The sequence below is a fragment of the Acinonyx jubatus genome, chromosome E1 (genome assembly GCF_027475565.1).
Source record: "Acinonyx jubatus isolate Ajub_Pintada_27869175 chromosome E1, VMU_Ajub_asm_v1.0, whole genome shotgun sequence".
In the NCBI taxonomy this organism is placed as follows: domain Eukaryota; kingdom Metazoa; phylum Chordata; class Mammalia; order Carnivora; family Felidae; genus Acinonyx; species Acinonyx jubatus.
The window spans coordinates 36410953-36425832 of NC_069397.1; the positions used below are offsets into that span (position 1 = coordinate 36410953).

At 56.5% G+C, this 14880-nt stretch overlaps 1 protein-coding gene across 7 annotated transcripts; it reads right to left on the reverse strand.

Moving 5' to 3' along the window:
- Positions 1-711: 711 nt before the first annotated feature.
- Positions 712-13449, reverse strand: NFE2L1 (NFE2 like bZIP transcription factor 1). Of its 7 annotated transcripts, none has more exons than XM_015078549.3 (6): positions 13272-13449; positions 10442-11455; positions 5541-5756; positions 5040-5129; positions 4656-4814; positions 712-3857 (listed from the first exon to the last, which is right to left on the reverse strand). In XM_015078549.3, the coding sequence occupies exons 2-6, from the start codon at positions 10949-10951 to the stop codon at positions 2487-2489; spliced, it is 2346 nt and encodes a 781-aa protein (XP_014934035.2). In that variant the 5' UTR covers positions 10952-11455; positions 13272-13449; the 3' UTR covers positions 712-2486. The 7 variants fall into 7 exon arrangements, with proteins under 7 accessions (XP_014934035.2, XP_014934034.2, XP_053068031.1 ...); XM_015078548.3 differs by lacking the exon at positions 13272-13449 and adding an exon at positions 12925-13062; XM_053212056.1 differs by lacking the exon at positions 13272-13449 and adding an exon at positions 12520-12659 and having other exon boundaries at positions 5541-5723.
- Positions 13450-14880: the final 1431 nt, after the last annotated feature.

The window sequence follows — 14880 nt, forward strand, 5'->3', positions numbered from 1 at the left end:
CAGGCTGCCAGGTGAGCGTCTGCTAAGCACCTACCCCAAGATGTGGTGGCGGTTCCAGCAAGCACCAAGTACCTGGGGGCATTCAGCTCTTTCGGAAGCTTGGTATCAAAGGAGGTGTTTTGAGAGACACCAGTCTGTTCACCTCAGCCGGGGAGGCTTTCTGATGCCTTAACCCCTGGAGTCTAGCCTCCTGCTCCCGGTTCTGTGGCCCTGCTGACACACGCCAGCGCCAGCGCTTGGCATGTGCTGGTCTCGTCGACCTCCCAGGTTTTCATTGTCATTGGCGTGACCGCCCTCCGATGCGCTGCGCCTCTCTGGCACGTGGGGCCACCAGAGAAGCAACAGCGTGGCCAAGATTTAAAAATGCGGCGTTTCACAGGCGAACACACCGCTGGACCAGGCGAGAGCACCTCCGCCTAGCCCAGTCCCAGCAGAAAGCGGCCAAAAGGACTCGGAATCCTTCCCCAGAGGATTCAGCTTGGCAAACCCTGCGGAGAGGTGCCAACACCTGCTTGGAAGGTTTAATATCCACTTAAGAGTTTTTTTAATACCCACTTAAGACTTTTTGTCTTTCTAAATTCCTCATCGTCAACCTCCCCTGTTCTCCACCCACCTTCCCCTGTAAGCTCTGCCTTAGCCACACAATGGCCAGTCCTCCCCTCATGGGGTCAGGGTTTTTTATTCAAAGTAGGGAAAAATTGCACTTGAGAATGAATCATCCATTTTATTTTATTTTATTTTGTCATGTGCTCACAGCATCTCTCTCTCTCTCTTTCTCTCTCTCTCTCTCCCCTCTCCCTGGCAGGTCAGAGATAAATTAAAAATAAAATCTACAAGGAAAATAATTTATAAAAGCACTTCCCAGGCTCGTGCCTTCTATCCCTACTGCTCATTTAGAATGCACCCCTCACCCCTGCCAAGCGGGGAGGGGAGGAGAATCAGGACTTCTCCCCCAACAACTCACTCCTGCTCGCCTGGGGCTGACTGTACTCCAGAGCCAGGCAGGGGTGGGGGCAGCAGTGGCAAACAGTTAAAAATAAAGACACTGTGGTCCTGGAACCATCTGGCCACCTTGGCGCTCCCCTCTCTGCCTCCCCCAGGCAGTCCTCCTGCCTGGGGCCTTTGCTAAGATGGGGGTGTGGAGAAGCAGCCCGTGGCCGAGAGCCTAGGGGGAGGTGCTCTCAGCCCCCATTACATGCACTTCTCATTCTAGAAAGAAACCCAAAAAAAAAAAAAAAAAGCAGACGGAGACCTCGGGACAGAGGAGAAAAATCCCAAGTGTTCACACAGTTACACGGAGTCTTTATGGCAAAGAGAACATTTAGCAGCTTTGAATATTGGGGTTATCTCCTTTTTACTCAACACAAGCATTCTAGACCCTATAAGTGATACAGGGCTCAAGCCCTAAAAAAATCAAAGCGCAAGAAATTCTAAGAGGACTAGTTTTTGTTGCTGGGTTTTGTGGTTTGTCTTCCAGTGACATGCCCAGTGGTTGGCAGGGGTGACCTGAGGGAAGGGTCACCCCCCAGTGTTGTGCTGAATGCTGCCTGGCTTCTCCACATCATCCCCCCCTCCTCGAGGCGGCACCCCAGCTGCACAAGAGCTCCAGGCGGCGGGGAGGGGCAAGAGAACAGCATTGGCATGCAGGCTCTGATGGAAACTGGGGGCGCCTCAGCTCAGGGGGGACTGGGCACCGGGTGAGACGGAGTGGCGGGGCAGTGAGTGACATGCTGGGTGCTGGGGCTGCTGCGACACTGGGGCCTCGTGACCCTTTCCCATTCGCCCTGCTCTTGGACCCAAACCCTCCAAGCCAGTGTTGGGTCCCAGCGGCTCCCCGACGACTGAGAACATTCCAGGAGACCTCCAAGGCTCCCCTTCAGGGCTGCCACAGGGCAGGAGCAGCAGGAGCCTACAGAGCCCCTCCCAGATCCCACCTCGTGTTCCACCCTCCCGTGGGGTGAAGTAGGGTTTACTGGTGCCTGTGGCCTAGTCCCACCTAAATCCCGCTGCCTGGAATCCTGGCCAGAGCCGACCTTTAACCTGCCGTTTGATTTTCTTCCCGCTTTGATTTTTTTGGGGTTGTTTTTTTTTTGTTTTGTTTTGTTTTTACCCCTTTCCATCCCTCCTTCCTTCCAGGAATGAGACTTTCTACACCTTTCCTCTCACGGTCCTCCCTCTTCCCCTCGGTCGGCCTGCAGCAAGGCCAGCACCACCCCCTCCCTCAAAGGAAACAGCAGGGGAGGACCCTGTCCACCCAAAACGGTCTGGCCACCTCCGCCCCACCCCACCCCCACCGGGGGGGAGCGGAGCCAGACAGCGCCTGCGCCCTCCTCTTCCTGTCCACTGACCCGCAGTTTCTCCCGTCTGAGATCTGTTGGATAAGAAGGCGTGTAAGTCCCCGCTGTAGGTCCAGGTCCAGGTCCAGGCCCAGGCCCAGCCCTTCAGTTTCCGTCCCGGTGAGCGTCAACCCCCCTCTCCTCCCGGGCTCACTTTCTTCGGTCCTTTGGCTTCCTCTCCTGTCGCCGGGCCTGCTGGTCAGCCAGGGTGCGGGGAATGAGGAGGACACTGCCGTCCCCGGCATACTGGAGTGCGTACTGACTGGGCGAGTAGGGCCGCCCGTTCTCATCCCGCAGCCGCCCAAACACCTCCTGGTACAGGCTCTGGACCTTCTGCTTCATCTGCCGCAGGGACCGGAGGAACTCGACCTTCTCCCGCAGCAGGCGAGCCTTATCGCGCTGCAGGTCCTCCACATCCCGCTCCAGGTTCAGGATGGTGTCCAGCTTGCGCTTGCGGCAGTTCTGGGCGGCCATCTTGTTCTTGCCCCGGCGCCGGATGTCGCGGATGAGGCTCAGCTGGGCCTCGCTCAGCTGGTACTTGGACAGCAGCTCGTTGAACTCCTCCACGGGCAGGTTAATGATTTTGTCGTTGGTGAAGGGGATCTTCATGGCTCTGGCTCGATGCTCATCACGGCTCATCTGCTTGTCGAGGAAGTCGGCCTGTTTCTCCTTGCTGCCTTTCTTGAGGGCGCTGGGCGGCGGCAGGTCGGCAGAGTCGAGGGCGCTGGGCGCCATGTTGTACGTGTGGTTGTGGCCCACGTGCTCCAAGTAGGGCAGGCAGGAGAGCTGAGACGGATCCTGGTAGCTCATGCGGCAGAACTTGGAATACTCAGGCTGGTAACCCACGGCGCCCTCGGCCTCTTCCAGATCCAGGGTCTCAGAGTCAGAGCTGTAGCCAACAGCACCTTCCTCAGAAAAGGAGGAAGAAGCGGAGGAAGAGGACGAGGAAGAGGACGAGGATGAAGAGGAGGAGGAGGAGGAGGAGGAAGAGGAGGAGGAAGAGGAGCTGCCTTCTGAGCTGCTCAGGGAGGAAGGGCTATGGCTGGAGTCCAAGGAGAGGCCTGAGTCAGAGTCAAACTCCTCCTCGAGCTGGGAGGCCTGCACGGGGTTAAAGCCCTCTTCGATGGCCAGGTCCATCAGGCTGATCTCGTCCAGCATGGCTTCGTCTAACAGGCCCCCCAGCGGGTCAGGCAGCTCGGGGCCTGCTGTGTCGTTGGCTGTGCCGTTGAGCTGGGGTGGAAAGAAGAGCCCCGCCAGGTTGGTGGAGCCAAAGGTGGAGTTGAGGCTGGTGGAATTGCTGGGGACCAGCGGGAGCAGCGTGGAGCTGCTGGCCACAGGCAGGCTCTCCACCTCGGGACTGAAGAGTGAGAAGTCCTGGCTGCAGCCCCCCAGGGACGCCTGATGCAGGCTGACATTCTGATTGATGGGAGTGTTGGGGGCAAGGCTGTAGTTGGTGCTCAGGGGGTCTCCAGGAGGGGCGCTGTACAGGATCTCGTTTGTTGAAGTGTTCACTTCCATGGCCTGGGAGGGGAGAAGAGCACCACCGTTCACTCTGAGCAGACTCCCTCCCCCAGTGTGGCTGGGGGCACAGCGGGCACCTGACGCAGGCACGGTTGCATGGGTACAAGGGCGACACACTGGAATCCAGAGCCCAGGGGTCAGCTCCTGGCCCTGCTTGGTCCACTGGCGGAGATGGTTCCTCCCTGGAGACCCCACCCCAAGGCAGGACTGCCCGGCTCCCGCTTGTGTTTGGCCAGACTCCCCCCCACCTCAGAGAGAGAGGAAGAGAACACCTAACACTGCCCACCTCCTCGGTGCAAAATCCACACATTCAAAAGAACACCAGTCTTGGAGTGAGAAAACCTAGCTGCGCTGCTTGCTGTGTGACCATGGGCACATCACTTAACCTCTCTGAGTTCCAATTTCCTCACCTTTAAGACAACAAAGGGCTAACTAGACGACTGTAAGGATCCGGAAAGATGACAACAGCTATAAAGCACTGTGTGAATGTCTAGTTTTATCAATGCTAAGCCCCGGAAGCACTCAGTCGAGTGACTGCCTACCTAAAGGAAAGGAAGAAGGCATACCAAGAAGACGGTCCTGCTTTAGAAGGCTCAGCCCTGGGGTTTTAACCCAAACCCCAATCCTGATTTTACCCCGTACCCCAAGGAGACACCTGGACAATGACCTCTCAGTGTCCCCACTTCCCTGAGATCAGAGAAAAGCGTGACTTTCTGTTCCAGAGGTGGAAAAGCAACTGAGCGCTAAAACACTCCCCACACTGTCCGATAGGATCGTGGCCCATTTTAATAATCCTACCTGCATTTCCATAATAGACATGAGATCTTGCCACTGCTGCTCCAAATCAAATGGCGAGTCTGTCCCCGTCAGGAGAGGAGACAAGAGGTTGTTCTGAAGGCCTGGGGGCTCGCTCTCGCTAGGCACTGCTTCTGTTATGCTGGAAATGTCTGCTGGAAACTAGGGCAAAACACAGAGGCTTTAACGAGGCGAAGGAAAGACCACCTTCTGCGTTCCTCCCAGAGACTACCACCTGAGGTTCTGTTTCTTCCTTCCTCTGAGTTCACCCCCAGCAGCCAGAACAAGGCCAGCACCAGGACCTGGCCCCTCAGGCAGCCGCAGAGGGGGACACGGTGTGCAGGCCACCCTGCTGGCTCAGTGGGCTCTCCCTGGAGTCCTGCTCACCTCAGCATTCTCCCCAAAGGGGCAGGTGGCCTCCAGCAGCCTAAGGCACTCTTCCAGGGACAGGGCCGTCTGGTCCTCCCCACCAGGCACCTGTGGCAACAGCAACTGTAAGTCTGACTGACCTGGGCCTTGGCTGCCTGCGGGCCAAGGCCTCTTCCCCAGCCTTTCCAAGGGGGAAGCTGAAGGAGGACGTGTATGCTTACAGGCCTGCACTCTCCCTCTGTTCCCGGGCTAACGGCTGGCCCTGAGTCCCAAACTCCAGGAAAGAACGGAGGGAGAGTGGAAGCGTCCTCGCGCAAACAGGAAGCTGCTAGGTGCTTTGCCTCCTCTGCTGTTTGTTACCAAGGCCTGGCCCCTCTGCTTCTGTTGCTCATCCACTCCCCCTTCCTCAGTCCAAGCGACTTAGAGACCCAGCCCGCAAGATACATTCAGGTTCATCCCACAGACAGAACCTGCCTTCTGTGAGGACGGGTTTCTAGAAGTGGGCGGAGGCGAAGGTACCTGTGCAGGGAAGCTCTCCCCCGTTTCTCCATCCACTAGCAGGTTTCGTGCCAGAGCTTCTGCACCCTCGCCTGACCAGGTGTCATCCTGCTCCGCTCCATCTTGCAGCTCCTTGTCCACATCCTGCTCCTTCTGGCGATGACTATAGTCAAAAGTCTCACGCCCAGCCCCCAGGTCAATATCCTGTCGCCAAAGGATGTCAATCAGATCTATGTCCTGAAAGACAGATCACCATGACTTTAGTTCTTGGATCCAAGGGCCCTTCCTAGCATCAACCTGGTAAGTCCTGGGAGTGGGGGGCAGCTCTCCCAGCTCCTGTCCCCTCTGTACCAACAAGGCTTCATTCATCCATTTCCAGATACCGGTCTCAAGAAAAAGAAAAAGAAAGAAAGAAGAAAAGCCCACAAACAAGAGCTAGTAAAAATGACCAGCGTGACCATCCCCACACAAGTCTGTGGGCTTAGGACCAGAGACACAGGCAGGCGACACAAGAAAAGAAGGGGGAAGCAGGAGACACTTCTCATTTTGGGAATGGGAATCCCTTAAAACTTGGGTTTGTAGGATGCTGGCCAGGCCAAGCAAGGGCGAACTGTCATGCAGAATTGCTTCCCGGTGGCCAGGCTTGCATCAGCCTATGGTGCCATTTCATTTGCATAAAGGGGTGGGGTGGGCCAGAGAGGAAAATCCCTGCATTTGCAACCACCTGATGCAACCAATGACAGCGACAGGCTGTCTCCGGCCCTTCCTACGGCCATCCTCCCTTCCCTGGCTGAGGAAGGAGTAAGGCAGAACACCCACAACTCTTAAAGCCCAGGCTCACCTCAAGATCCATCCCTGCCAGAATCCCCACTCTCAGCTGCTCCTAGCAAGCCGCCTCAGTCCCAAGAGAGCCTCAGGCAGTCAGCTGATCCTCACTGGGCACCCCACCCCTGCCAAGGCCGGCCCCTGGTGTCCCCTCACATGAGCGCGCTCACTCCCTCGCCACACCCCGGGACTCACTGATGCTCCGTCAGCCAGCCCACTCAAGGACGTGGACCCCATCACCGCTCAGCCACAACTGCCACCCCAGGCACCAAAATGCCTCCTTCCTACTCTACCCTGGTAGCTCCTGATCAGTTCCTGCACCAACTGCCACCCCCACTGCCACCAGCACAGAACACCAATAAGTAAGAGCCATTTGGGCTTCCTACACATGCCATCCCCTGTGGCCGAGGAAACCCTGAACTCTTGCCTTCCATTCAGAGAGTAAAAAAACACTTTCCAGAAAGCAACATCCTCAGAGTAGACCCACCTCCCCAGCCCTGACCAGGTATCCCTTTCCCACCGAAACCCTCCCAGATCCTAAGACCTCCCAGGTGTACCTCTCCCTTTAGTCTCCCCCACATACACCAACCTGAACAGAAGCCCTGGACCCAGGAGCAGAGGGGGGCTGGGCCACCCGGTGACCAGCCAGCAAAGAGTTAAGGGGCCGGCTCCCTTTGGCATGGCCCCCACCACTGTGAGAGCTGCGGTCCAGGCGGGTCATGGTCTGCGAGATGAGCCCCGGGGCAGCTGGTGCCGGGAAGCCGGACAGGGGGCTGCAAGGAGCTCTTGGCTTGCAGGGAGCACACCAGGCTGGAAGGGTGGCCCCTTGCTAGCTCCAAGGGGCCCGAGGAGGGTGCCCCGCCCGTGCTGCTGCCTGGGCGGCCCAGCCCAGCCCCCTTCCTCCATCCTTGAGCAGCCCCCTCCCACCTCACAACCCCAGTTCCACTCAGGCGCCCGGCAGCCCCCACCCTGAGCTCACCGCAGAGGCTGCAGTGAGACGGGACTCCCACCCCATGCTCCGTGCTCAAGCTGCAGAGGAGAGCAAGCTCCCTCCGGGGCCTATCCTCCCGCTCCTCCCTCTCTCCCCCTCCCCACGCCCCCCAAACTTGTTACCTAGGCTGCAGCAAGGAGCCAATCCCCTCCCCCTCCCACCCCGCAGGTCACTGCTGAGGCTGCGGAGAGCCAATCCCCTCCCCCAGGTCAGCAGCTGGGCTGCGGAAAGAGCCAATCCCCTCCCACTGTCGTTACCTAGGCTGCGACGAGAGCCAATCTCCTCCCCCAAGTCTCCGCTGGAGATGCGGAAGGAGCCAATCCCCTCCCACCGCCTGTTACCTAGCTGCAGCCGGGAGCCAATCTCTGCACCAGGGCAGCTGGAGAAGCTGCCGCAAGGAACCAGCCCATCCCTGGGCCGCCTCCGTCTCCTCAAGGAGACGCACCCAGGGGCGGGCAGCCCCACCCAGCCCAGTCAGCCAGCCGGGGTGGCGCAGTGAGAGAGCACTGGGGGGAAGGGGTGCCACTCTCCCTCTTGTCGCATCCTGCTCACCCAGCCCACTCACGACTGGGCAGAAACCACTCCCACAGCTTTTGGGGGCATCTAGTTCTTCCCTGGAAGTGGAAGGAGTTTTCCGGTTTCTCAGAAGGGCTGTGGCCGGTCATCCTGAAGCCCAAGGATCACAAGCTGGGCTGGGCAGGAACCCAGTGCACCCGGCCCCGCTGTGAGCCAGGGGCTCGGTCACCCACCGACAGGCCGGAAGGGAGGAAGAAGGAAAGCCATCTGCACACAGGGCCGGCCAGGCCTAGCTCCGAGCAAGAGAAGAGGGACACAAGCCCGAAGGAGACAAGTGCTCTGCAACATCCTGGCCACAACTGTGTCCCACGATCCCGCTTTACCCCAGCTTTTTTCAAGAGCATTCTCTTCTGCCTGACCCCTGGCCCACATCTCTAAAGCAAGGAAGGAGAAAGCCGCCAACAGAATCAGGATCACAGTTCTGACTTCCATCCTCACTGCTGCAGCCCTTGAGCCTAAGGTCAGGTCAGGGACAGTATGTTCTCCTTGGTCACACACTGCTCCTCGCCGGGGAAGAGCTGTACACAAGCCACCCCCTGCGCTGGGCAGAGCGCCAACCTCGAGGGGAATCCTATCCCTGACAAGGGCCTGGGCTATGGCTGTCCATCGAACCGGCCTGACAGCGGGGGAGCGCTGCCACCCCAGGGATAATACCAGCTCCAGCAGCGCCTGTCACATGCTCTGGACCCGGGTATTTTTATCCCGGAGTTGCTGAGGAAATGTTGTTCTGGACACGTAATAACCCTCCCTTCCCCCACACCCAGTCTAGGCCCCTAAGGCTGACCCACCCCCAACCCCCCAATGGGAGGAGAGAAGGCCTGGAATCAGGAACACACAACCTTCATGAAGGCCAAAAAATGGAAGAAAGCAGGGTCAAAGTCCCACCCCATTCTGCCCCAACCCTTCCAATTATATCCAAACATCCCACCCTATCCCATCCCAGGAGAGCTCCCAGCTGGAAGAGGAATGGAGCTACACTTGCAGAGCGCCCAGGAGCAAGCCCAGTCACACCACCCTTGGGGAGCAACATCAGGGCAGGCGGACGGAAGAAGAGGCTGGGAGGCATACTTTGTCAGACCACCGTACCAAGACTGAAGCCCATTTGAACGAAAAGGACAGAGAAAGCAGAAAAAAAGCCGAAGTTCCCAGTGGCTCTGTAAAATATAGATGAGGCACTACAAGGTAAGGAATGCTTACAGCTCCCATGCTCAGATAATTCTAGTCTCTCTCAAAGCAGACCCAGCACGAGCCAGCTGAGCATAGAGGAACCCCGGCACTACCGGACATTTGGGACCAGATCGATCCGGCGTTTGGGGCCTGTGCTATGCTTTTTAGTAAGTGTAGCAGCATCCCTGGCTTCTCCCTAATAGATGCCAACAGCAGCTCTTCCAGTTGGGACAACCAAACCGTCTCTGGGCACTGCCAGATACCCCTAGACGGGCAAAATCGCCCCCAGCTGAAGACCACTGGCCCAGAGGAAGCCACACGCTTTGACAGTCACTAGCATTCAAAGAAATGAGCTCAAGAACAGGCCTGAATTCAGGACAGGAGGCAAAGCCTGGTCTGACTGGTGGGCAGAAAACAGCCAAGATCTGCAGCACCTGTAAAACTTTCTACATACCCAACCCCCCTCCCCGAGACTCACAGCTCTGGAAAACCCAGGCCAGCGCAATCCAGCCTTCTCTTTCCCTAATGGTCAGGAGAGTGCAGCGGACCTTTTCTGAAGCTCCTGAAGGCCGAGCGGCAGGCCAGAGCCAAACACAGAGCTCAAAGTAGTCTTATCATCATGTTGGTGAGGTAGGAGCAGCAGGAGCCATTCATATCGTTAAAGGCAAGGGCCTCACTTTCTGCCCAGAATAGTATGTCAGCCACATGTCAGGAGCTCAAAGGAAGTGGACTTAGGCAGCAGAATGCAGCTTCTAGCTCCCAGCCCTATCCTCCCTACTCCCTGCAACAGGCCTTCAGCAAGGAATGGGAGCCTTGGCCCTCTCCTGGCCAAGAGTAACTATCTAAATCTACCCCTTGGCTCAGGCCCAGGAGAGCCGACTTATCAAGGACCTTACAACAACAGGCCTGACCACAAAGGAGGAGAACTTCAGGATATGCATGTGTGTTTTGACGTGGGGGAGGTACAAGGCAAGAGTCCACAAACTATTTGTGTCTTAGCAACAGATCTACACCGCATCAAAGCCCATCACAACATGACTCCCTCCCCCACCCCGGGGCCTCCAGCAGTCATGTTGAAATCCAAGCAGTAAACACGCTGGCATGTTCTAGGAACCTCCCACTGCTCTGACGGTACATTTAGAGGTGGGTCAATCGTTCAACACAAGGAAATGCTCCCAGCCCCCAACCCCGGTCAGACAATTCAGCTCATTCCTGTCACCGAACAATGCCTGAGAGCCCCCCACCTCCACCCTGCCCAACCACTGATCTTTACAGGGCAAGTACCATGACCAAGCTCCTTCGGTACCACCCCACCCCTGCGACCCCAGATCCCTCTCGCCCACCCCGCCATGTGGCCACTAACCTCTTTGGTTAGGTCTCCACTGACTGGAGGGGCTACAGCTCCCAAATCCTCCAAATCTTCACTGAATCCCTGCTCCGTTTCGCTTTCTCGCACCCCGTTGTCCGGGCCTGTCACATCTTGGAGGCCACTGGAACTCTCGAGGGTAAGGCCTGAGCTGGGCTGGCTGCCAGAGACAGACCCCTCCGGATCCCGGTGGACCAGCCAGGCGTTTACCTCAGTGGTGGGCACCTGGAACCTGTCCAGGGCCCTCACCTGACTCAGGAGCCGCCGGGCAGTGAAGTAATTGTCCAGGTCTATGCTCTTGGGGTGGACACCATAGCCATCCAAGGTGTTCCTCAGGTTGTGGAACTGGGTCTGAGTATAGGCAGAACTGGGCCCCAGGATGATCTCCCGGAGCGGGGGGAGCTGTGAGGTCAGGTAAGTATCCACGTCCACCCGCACCCCAATCAAACTCAGCAGAATGGTGAACTGGAGGAGTCCTTCCGTTAAGTATTTCTTCAGAGAAAGCATTGCTGAAGGACCAGAATGTTTATGCTTTTTGGTTTTTAAATCTTCCAAAAGACAAATCAAGGCCACTGCTCTGCTGCTCCAGCCAGCAAGGTACCCTCCTCAGGGCCAAACCCTGTATCCCACCCTGGCAGAACACAGGGGCTGAGCTCCTGGATGGCCTCAGAGGAAAGCACGCCCTGTGAAGCCAAGGCCACACTCCAGACCACATTCACTTTTCCCTTCTCGATACCTCACCTCTGCACATACAACTGTTGCTAACCCAGTCCAGGCCCTCAGGGCCCACGTGACTTACTGTCTCCACAATCCACATACAGTCATTTCCTCACTCACGTCAGTTGTCCTCTCTGTGGATTCCACTGCAGGCTGTTCTCAGGAACAGCTGATGGATTTTTTTTTTTTCTTTCTCCCTAAGGTTTATTTTCTTTGGCTGGAGCTACAGGCCTTTTGTCTTGGGTCAGAGTGTCCCGCCTCCTCCACACTTACCAGGGGGGTTTCCAGAGAAACCTGAAATGGGAATCACAAGAGCAACAGGATAAGATTCTAGAATTTTCACACCATGATCAAGGCAGAAGTCAGGAAACACATTCAAACGCCACTTTTATATTTTATTGAAAAAATATCCCAGAGAAACAAAAACCAAAAATCTGTTATAACCAGGAAAACTACGAAAGGAAAATACTGCTCACAAAGGATCCCAGTCTCTGGATATTAAATGTGTAATACCCTAAAAGGTAGCTTGTGTGGGATAAGCAGACAATGCCCGGGGCATCCAAAATATTTTACATGTGGTCTGATTTACCAACCCTCCCCCACTTCATCCACACACTACCCAGCTTCTATTTTTAGCCCGAGAAGCCCATTTCCTATCTTCAAGAAAAGTTGATTTCCCATCTCAGGAGAAAACTACCCACAACCCCTGTCCCTTCCAGTTCTAAAGGGAGAGAGAGGCTATTAGTGAGAGAAGAGCGCAAAAGGACATGAGGACAACGTTCAGGACACCACTTGGCAAAAGAATAATGCCTTTTGTCTTCCCAGCTTTAAAATATTAATTCCTTTTCCTATCTCTCATATAAAAGGGGGCTGAGAATACTGAGGGGTGAGGTGGTGAGGCAGGATTATTCGACCCATAATTTGCATAGGCAGGTTTTATTTTCATTCATATGACCTTCTGAGCCAAAATAGAAGGATAAGGCCAAGTTCTCAAGCCAGATAGCCAAGTGGGGAGGGAGTAAATCTGCCTTTCAGTTTCTAGTCTCAACTTTTCAGTTTCCATTAACCTCATAAACCAAGGTAACTCTCTTCACTGTCGTGACCCACCTACCAACTTCATCTTAAGGGGGACGAGGGACGGACGGACAGACGGACGGACACACACACCCCTTATTTGGTTAAAGTAAACAAAACTGCGACCCAGAATTCTTGCTTACACTACCCTCCCATTCTCACGCAATTCATGACTAAAACCCCCCAAGAGACAATTCACTTCGAGAAACTGGACAAGGCCCCTTAAAGACGGAGTAAGGCCAGAGGCCTCTGGTCTGAGCCCGCTCCCACCCCGCCCCGGATACCCGAGTCCGGCTGGGACCAAGTCGCCATGCCCGCTGTCGGCGCCTGGGCTTCTAGCCTTCTGGGGCAACAGCGAACAAGTGCTACTCGGCCGGCCTTGACCCACCCTCACAGCCAAACCCCACCCCGCCCTCCGTCCGGATGGCCCCACCCCGTCCAGGCCCGGGCCTCACACCACGCCTTCTCGCGCCCTCAGCCCTCCCCAGCCCAACCCACCCCCGAGCAGGCTCTCTCCACAGCCTCGCGGCCCCTCCCAGCCAGGCCCAGGGCCCGGGCCCGACGCGAACCTCGCTCACCCGCCGTTCCCGCCTCCTGCCCCTGGGCTCCACCCCGCCGCCCTTCACCCCACAAGCCTCGGCCCCGCGGCGCTACGCCCCTCGCGTCGGGAAAAGGAGTGTGCCTGATACCCGCTGCAGAGCTCGGCGTCCGCCGCTGCCGCCACAGCAGGCCCTCAGCCCGAGTCCCGGCCTTGCACCCGCCACCACCGGCCGGCCTAGAGCTCCCCAGCCTCCGCTTCCCTCCCCGCCCCCTCCTCCCACCTCACTCGGAAGCCCGCCCTCCGCGTCTTTCCTAGGAACACGTTTCTCCAATCAGCGAGCCGAGACAGCGGCCTTCGCCGGATGTCATTTTGATTGACAGCCGAAAGAGCCCAATGGCTGAGCGTGTCTCCTCCTCCTCCCTTTCCCCATTTCCCAAGACTGACATGGCCCATGGCCTAGTGGACGCGTAGGCCCGCCCCGCGGCGTGGGCTCACCAATAACTGGGGCGAAGGCCCTAGAGCCCGGCATTCTGGCCTCTCCGCCGTGCGTCGGCCGCCCGAGGTATTACAGGCTGGGCGCCGAGTAAAGTGTGCAAGCTGATGGCTCCTAGTGCGTTCTTCAGCCAGGGGATGAGGGCCTGGGGCCGGGAGTGAGAGGCGGTATCGCTGCCGGAGCGCGGAATTCCCCCCCAGAAGGTTCCCACGGTGACTTGCAAAAGTCCAGTGAGACCTGAGGGGGCCGAGGCGGGACACAGAGCAAGTGTTTCCCGCGGCGGCGACGCTCGAGCCACCATACTGAATGCTGGCAGCGGAAACCGCTATCGCTGCTTCCGCTCTGTGCGAACCTGGCACGGCGACCCGCGCCAGTCAGGGATGGTTGCGTCGCAGGTCCCAGGCAAGGGTCGCATCGCGGGAATGGCCCTGCGGGCGGGTTTCCACGACGTTGGTGGGACGTTGGCGGTGGGAGGGATGTGGCATAATTAGCTATTTTCGTCGTGATAGAAATACCCTGTAGAGCTCTTCTTCCCCGTCTTGTCTCCCGAGTCCATCCAACCACGGAGCTTAGTCTTGCCTGTCAGGAACTTTCCTCGCGTTCAGGTGCTGGCCTATCTCGCTTAGCCAACAACCTTGTGATTTTCAAACATTGCTTTCTCCCCCAGCATCACTTCGGGGAGCTTGTCAAACCTACAAACTCTGAAGCCTCACTCCAAAGATCCTGATTCACTTAGCCCTGGGGGGGGGGGGGGGGGCGGCGGGGAGGGCCTGATCACCTGCCCGCTTAGTAGCTACTTGGGTCATTTTAATGCAGTTAGTCCTAAGACCACCTTTAGGCAATCACTGAGTTGAAGTTCGTAGTATTTTGTTCTCAGCTGTGGGACAAAGAGGCATCAACTCAAATGCCTGAGCCCAGGACGCTCCTTGTAATCAAGTGGGCAAAGCATTGGTTCTTGTACAACTAAGGAGAAGGCCAACCACTGACTCTTTAGATAAAAACATGGAATCCTCAGATGTTTCTAGAGTTAGGAGGCTTGGTTTGGGTCGGTTCGCAGATTCTAAAGCACTTTTGACATTTCATTCAGAAATGTACACCAGCATCCGTTCATCCAGTCCTTAAAAAACTGCTGAGGTACTTCTGCATCTCGAAGATTCTGATTCAGAGACCACATCTTCTCATTCGTTTTACCATTTGTCTCCCAGCAAATGCTAGAATGTAGACTCCATGATGACTAGAATTCTGTGCATTAACTGTTGAGTCTCCAAAACCTGAGAGCAGTACCCGGGATGAAATAGACGATAAACTGAATAATTGAAGAACTGAAGCAGGCAGGCCTGTGATTAGAAGTTCCTGCTAAAAGGGGCGCCTGGGTGGCTCAGTCTGTCAAGCATCTGACATAAGCTCAGGCCATGATCTCATGGCTCATGAGTTCGAGCCCCACGTAGGGCTCTGTGCTGATGGCTTGGAGTCTGGAGCCTGCTTCCGGTTCCGTTCTCCCTCTCTCTGTCCCTCTCCTGCTCACCCTCTGTCTCTCTCTGTCTCTCTCTCTCTCAAAAATAAATGATCATTTAAAAAAAAAGTTCCTGCTAAAAGCAAAAATTAATACCG